At 47.3% G+C, this 6,813-nt stretch overlaps 1 protein-coding gene across 1 annotated transcript; it reads left to right on the top strand.

Moving 5' to 3' along the window:
• The first annotated feature begins 629 nt into the window (after positions 1 to 629).
• LOC307082972 (uncharacterized protein) lies at positions 630 to 5,859 on the top strand. The gene is made up of 3 exons (XM_079746735.1): positions 630 to 834; positions 2,316 to 3,071; positions 3,909 to 5,859. Exons 2-3 carry the CDS (start codon positions 2,637 to 2,639, stop codon positions 5,019 to 5,021), a joined length of 1,548 nt encoding a protein of 515 aa, XP_079602861.1. The 5' UTR covers positions 630 to 834; positions 2,316 to 2,636; the 3' UTR covers positions 5,022 to 5,859.
• Positions 5,860 to 6,813: the final 954 nt, after the last annotated feature.

Here is a 6,813-nt window from a genome sequence, read left to right as displayed (position 1 = left end):
ACGTATTTGGTTTTTCATAGTCTTATCGATATTGCCCAGAGTAGGCCTTTATTGAACGGTTTCAACGGAATTTAAATATAACGGGGTACACTTGGACATCAGACAATAAGGGAACCTCATTTGTTTTGGTTTTAAATTTCCACTCACTGATTCCTATCCTAGACACTGAAATTGCCATTTATTTTGACTGTTGTCTGTACCGATTTATGTCAGTGTGGCGAAGGCGTAGGACTCATCCCCCATTGTAGTTAAGTTAATTAACTGGCATTGTAACGGAGTTATTTTGTGAAGAATAAAACGCCTTAATGCTTATTGACCGCGGTGACCCCGTTCCATTATCACACACAATACGTTCCGCTTGGATCCCCATCCCGCTCCCAGCGGGCAGCCTGCTGCTGCGCGACAATAGTTGCTTTGATTTATGACACCGGGGCACATGAAGAGGAACGGGAGGACGGTGCTCGCAACAATACAGCAAGCGCGTGCCTGCATAAACGACCGATTCGGTTATTACTAGTCGCCCGGGTTATGCGAATCGGTGCGGAGGATGAGGGCGTGCACGCACACTGACAATCAAACCCGTCCACCAAACGAAGGACGGAAGTACAGAAGCAGAAACAGAGAAGGGAAAGAAATGAGAAGGGACCGAGGGAGGGAGTCGGTGAGAGTGGAGCGGAATTAGTCAATGATAGAGGGAGGAGGAGAGAAGAGAAGAAAGAGAGGCAGAAGGGTAGTGCTCCGGAGGTGGACGTGGCGGGTCCGGTGGAGGAGTTAAAAGTCAGGCGATTGTGGCGCTGTCACAACATAAAGGACCATGAAGCGAGCAGACGGCAGGTAAACCCTCTATATTTCTGCAGGCATGTGATGTTTTTCAACGTGGCAGCAGTGAGACTGGCGTGTTTAGATCTTCTTTTTTTCCTCTTTCTGACAATCTTGGTGAATGCATTCCCCCCCCCCCCCCCCCCCCCGGCAGCCAGGGTTTTCACTATGTGACACACTTTGTCTTTTATCAGAGGCCAGGCCACGGGCTCCACTATCCTAAGCACACGCCGAATCAAGGTTAGGAGATTGTGTCCCGTCCCCGTCCCCCCACCCCCCCCCCCCCCCCCAGCTCGTTTTGTGGCTTTCACGCTTCACTCTCACTTTCCACGGTTCCCCTGTATGCCACTGAGCGATAGCGGAGCGTTAGCTGCCAAGCTAACACTAGCTATCCTAGCTCCCAAGCAGAAATCGACGGCAGTAGTAGACAACAAAATGGCCACTGGCTAGCCTAGCTAGCTAGACATGGCACCTTGCCCTGTCTTTGTATGCTACAAACGCTGGGACTAATGTATCTATTTTGCACGTTGTTTACTATTTTTGTTTACCGCTCAGTGCGGTACTGGCCGTGTGTCATTGTTTTCAGTGTCCAAACCGCATTAATAGTCAGATTGTGCAGACACGGTGCACAATTTGAACAGGAAAAAAATCACCGCCAGAATCTTCTGAGCCAACTAGTAGTAGCTAGTGTGTAGGTTGCGTGGCGAGGTTAGATCGCTACCTGGATAGCGTTAGGTCCGACAGGTAGGCGAACTAACTTCCCCCATTTGTAACCGTTTCAAGACAAGGCTATACTAAAGCCCTGTGTTTTTAAACCGATTGTTGATATTGTCCCTCCGCTCATCTTGAAGGATTTAACTTTCGTAGGTGTAACTTGTGGCAAGTGTTGCAGAACTTCCTGCAAACTTTTCCGTGTGTGCATACAGCATAGGCCATTTCGCCGTGACCGGAGTTGTCCAGGTTTCATGCATAAGGGAGCGCATCAACTTGTAATATCATCTTACATACATGCTGTTGTTCTTAATAAAACAATATGTATAACTGATTAAGTAATGAGAACCGATTCGTTCGTATCACATCGAAATACGTACTCAGCATTTCAATATACCTTGCCCCTGTTTGTTGACCTTTTTTCTTCGCAATTTAGTTGTGTTGCTTGGCCTATTCTTGTTAAAACTTTAACCATTTCATGTCAACCATTTCATTGCCCTAATAAGCCTAATAGTAATTATTAAATGGCCTTCTTCAATAACATGTGATAATGACATAATTTCTCATTTTCTAATGTAATGCGGCCTCTGAGGCTCATCATTCACCGATAACAGCAATGATTTTCAGTTGAACTGAGATTAACTCTTCGTGACAGCGTTAGTGTAACAATAAAACCTATTAGTCTGCTCTCAACCACAATATCGAGTAACTGTTATAACCTCCATATTAACACTAGGATGTTCTCCCGTCCTAAGACATTTCTTTGTCTGTTCTCCTTTCCCCAGATGATTCCCAGGCAACTGTGGCTGGTGACACCAGCAGGAGGTGTAGGGGCCCCCACTGTGGCTCATTTTATGTCTTCAGGGAACCAACCAGGTGTGCCAGTATTCCATTCTACCTCCTCCACTGACAGGTAGATTCTGAGAAACACGCAGGAGGTTGGACAAGGCGGAGGCAAGGGAGAAGAGACCGATTCGGGGGGGATCAAGTGCGTCTTGTGCGCCGCAACACGTTAAGTGACGGAGAGTGGAAGAACGGTGCTGGGATCAGTACCAGGAGGAGCGGAAGAGTGGGAAGACTTTGGAAGGCAGCTCTTCCCCCTCACCATGACAGCGTTGGAGGCAGAGTGCATGAGCCTGAGCCTGGCTCATTCCATGTCCTCGGAGTGTGGCTCTCCAGGCTCTCTGGGCCCAGACTCCCCCGCCTCGCTGGTCCTCCTCTCGTCGGCCTGCCCCACGCCCACCCTCAGCTCCCTGGGGGCCGACATAGCCGAGCCCCTGGTGATGTTGCCCTGCATCAAGAGCGAGCCCGAGGACCCCGACCTGGAGCCCATCCAGACGGTGGACCTGTCGGAGATCCAGCCGCTGTCCACCGCCGAGCTGGGCCAGGAGCAGATCAAGATGGAGATCAGTGGCCTCGACTACATCAGGTCTGAGCACCACGGCAGCCACCACCTGGGACCGTTCCACAACGCTGATGTCACCGAACTGGACTACAAGTCCCAATACGAGCCCATCCTGGTGTTTGACTACATTTCCCAGGTATAACCATACTGTATATTCATGATGGGAGAAGCAAAGGCTTTGAGTAGCAAAGGCTTTAGGTCAACTGTAATTCACACAAAACCCACTGGAGTTGCCTGCTTCCTAACTATAACATAATACACTCAAACCACAATATTATAGGATTCTTAATTTTGGGGGTTAAATGCCTCATTCATGAATTTCCCTGAGCTAGGATAAGAGGGTTCTTTATTAATCTGGGATTGGAAATTGGTGTATACTGCGTGTATATCCATTGTTGCTTTGTTGGCTCTATTTATTCAGAACATTTTAAACAGACTAATTTCCATTTGTGACTGGGGATGTCTCTCTACTGTTTTGCTAGTAGATTGTATGAGAAAATATGCCATTGTTATTACAATATGTAATTCTTATGATCAGCTCATGATATCTGCCTTTTCTCAGTGCTGCATAGAATGTTGGTTCCGAACCTTCTGGCTTGGAGAAAGTTTTCAAAACCAGCCTGTTTTCCCAGTTAAAACGTTCCATCTTTCATCTGTTAAGAACACAAGCATTGTTTATTCAGGGACTACACTATGGATCAGTTCAGAGTTGCATTAGGAGTTACTGCTGGGCCGGTGCTTTCGTTTTTTATTGGGCCCCAACTTACCAATAGTTTGGATGTTTTTTCTTTTCGACCGAAGGCAGCCAAGCTTTGCTGGCAGGTTTCCTCACAGTTCAAACCGTTTGATGCAGTGCAAAGCATCTGGCGCTCGATTGTGCCTTCGTGTGCAACGTCCGTTGCCGTACAGCTGAGACGTTAGCGTCTGCTGAACCCTGATAGCTGACCTCTACCTTTTTCTATTCTTTGTAAAGGTGTCCGACACCCTGGAGTACATCAAGTCGGACCACCACGTGGATCTGCACTGCTACTACACCACCGAACTGGGCTCCCTGAAACCAGATTACCCCGAACACAACTTCATGTCCGGCCACCTCCAGCGGCCCGACCTGCACCACCACCACCACCTCCACCACCCCAACACGCTGGAGTCCATCCACATGGCCGAGCTCCGCGACGAGCTCAACAAACTGCGGCCGGACCCCATGCTCATGGACGGCGTGGTGAAGGTTGAGCCCGAGTCCGGCGACGGCGCGTACGGCCTCCCGACCGGGGAGGGGGGCAAAGCGTCGGCCGGCGGATGCAAAGGCCAGAGCCTCGCCTCGCGTAAGCCCCGCAACATGCAGGGCGAGAAGCCCTTCTCGTGCCCGCAGTGCGGCAAGAACTTCAGCACGCTGGGCAACCTGAAGACCCACCAGCGCATCCACACGGGCGAGCGGCCCTACGCATGCTCGCAGTGCGGCAAGAGCTTCGGCCAGGCGGGCAACCTGAAGCGCCACCAGCTGATCCACACGGGCCAGAAGCCCTACGTGTGCGCCCACTGCCCCAAGGGCTTCACCAAGGCGGACGACCTGCGCTCGCACCAGCGCCTGCACACGGGCGAGCGCCCGTTCAGCTGCGCCACCTGCGGCAAGAGCTTCGGCCAGTCCAAGGAGCTGAAGGCCCACCAGCTCAGCCACACGGGCGAGCGGCCCTACTGCTGCCAGCACTGCGGCAAGAGCTTCACCAAGGAGATGAGCTACCGCAACCACCTGCAGATCCACGCCGGCGAGAAGCCTTTCAGCTGCTCGCAGTGCGGCAAGACTTTCAGCAACTCGGGCGTGCTCAAAACCCACGAGAAGATCCACTCCGGGGAGCGGCCGTTCGGGTGCACCCAGTGCGGCAAGAGCTTTGGGCGCCTGGGGCACCTGAAGGCCCACCAGCAGATCCACACCGGGGAGCGGCCCTTCGCCTGTCCCCAGTGCGGTAAGACGTTCAGCCAGTCCGGCCACCTCAAAGCACACGAGCAGATCCACAAGCGGGAGCGCTCCGACACGGGAAGCACCAACAGCAATGAAAGCAGCACTCTGGGAAATGACAGTAGCTAAAACAAAACAGTTTATACACCATTTAATGTCATGGGGAGGGGGGGGAAAAAGTATTATTCCTTTTTTATATAATGCATATATAGATATATATGTGTGTTTTGTTCCTTATTTTGTTTTCAAATGTTCATACCGTTGTGCTTTTCTTTCTCTGTGTGTGTGTGTGTGTGTGTGTGTGTGTGTGTGTGTGTGTGTGTGTGTGTGTGTGTGTGTGTGTGTGTGTGTGTGTGTGTGTGTGTGTGTGTGTGTGGGGTTTACTAAGGGCCTTGTTGATTATGTGTTAATGGTTTGTCCGTACTATATCAAGTATAGAGGTGAACCCTAAATCATCTTTTTATAGGACCAAGTATGGGTACTTATTTTTCTTTTCCTGTAAGTACTTACCAATACCAAGCACCAAGCGGTTTGATGACCAATTTACAGTACTTGTTTTTGTACTTTTCAATACGCAGTACCAACCTTTAGCAGACCAAACTGTGAGTACTTGTGTACTTGTCAATAGCATTTATTATTATGAGTACTTTATTCTGTGTACTATGCCATACTGAGGGCCAAAATATAAATAAGTACTTATTTTTCAGTACTTGCCAGTACAAAATGCCAGTGTTTTTACTGACCACGATGGGTATTTGCTGACGACAGATCAGAATTTTTTTTTTATTTGATGTGATACCATTACATTTTAATACATAAGCTAAAAATACTTTGGTTGGATGTGAAGTTATTTTAGTATTCCAAACTAAATAATTACGCCAAGGAGTTTAGATGATGTTTCCTCTGAAAATTTAATTAGATTTTGTCATTTTTCTTGGTGAATAATTAGGAAGTACAAAAGGTCTGCCTGTTGGGCTATATATATATATATATATATATATATATATATATATATATATATATATATATATATATATATATATATATGATTTTTTTTTAACTATATTAAATTATGATGCTGTTTTCCAACTGCAACGTCAAAAGTTTTAAATGTACATTTATAAATGTATACATTTTCAGTTTTGCTCCGGGGTAAAAAAAAATGTAATACTGGTGCACAATGAATTTACGTGTAAATGGTTAAACTTGAGCAAGAGGAACAGCAGATCCCCATTACTTGACATCATTCCAGTAGTCTTGTTATTACCGTTTTCTAGGTTGTCAGTGCGGATTAACGATACCAAGTACATAATTAATCAATTCACTGAAACCCATGAACGTAAAGACCATGTTATACTTCTATGTCGAACAGCCTGCTTGGAGTTCTCCTGCATAGCCCACAGAGGGCGCTGTTCACCGTGCCAGTCTACACTCAGGATTACAGACGAAGTGTAGATACGGGTAGAGAGACCCAGTAATGGTGGCTTCGTGATGCAGAAGTGTAATTTCGGCCTTAACCCACTGCTACGCGAGTACAGGGTACTCACCAGACCAACTGGACTCCAACACCTGTCCAGCGATCGCTCACTGTGTTAAAAAAAAGATAAAAAAAGATCTATTGTAAACATGTTTAATTTCTAAAAAAAATAAATGAACAGCAGTATCATGTACTTGAAAGACTTATTAAAGAAACTAATGAAATATGCTTTCTGCTTTTAATGTTTGGTTTTGTGCGGCATGTTTGTGCAACTGCTTCGAAGAGGCGTGTTTCACAAGCTGGAATCTTGTTTTTATTATTTTTTTGGTATCCCTTCTGTGAACTTTGGAGAATAAGCTGGTGGTAGCACCATGGAGTCTTAAAAGATTTTCTAGGCTTTGGTTGTCAACTCTTGTCAACTCTTTATCCATGGCGTCGAACAAC

The sequence above is a fragment of the Pollachius pollachius genome, assembly GCF_949987615.1.
Source record: "Pollachius pollachius genome assembly, chromosome: 11".
Classification (NCBI taxonomy): domain Eukaryota; kingdom Metazoa; phylum Chordata; class Actinopteri; order Gadiformes; family Gadidae; genus Pollachius; species Pollachius pollachius.
The sequence above is the reverse complement of the archived record's forward strand: the minus strand, read 5'-3'. Positions and strand labels throughout refer to the sequence as shown.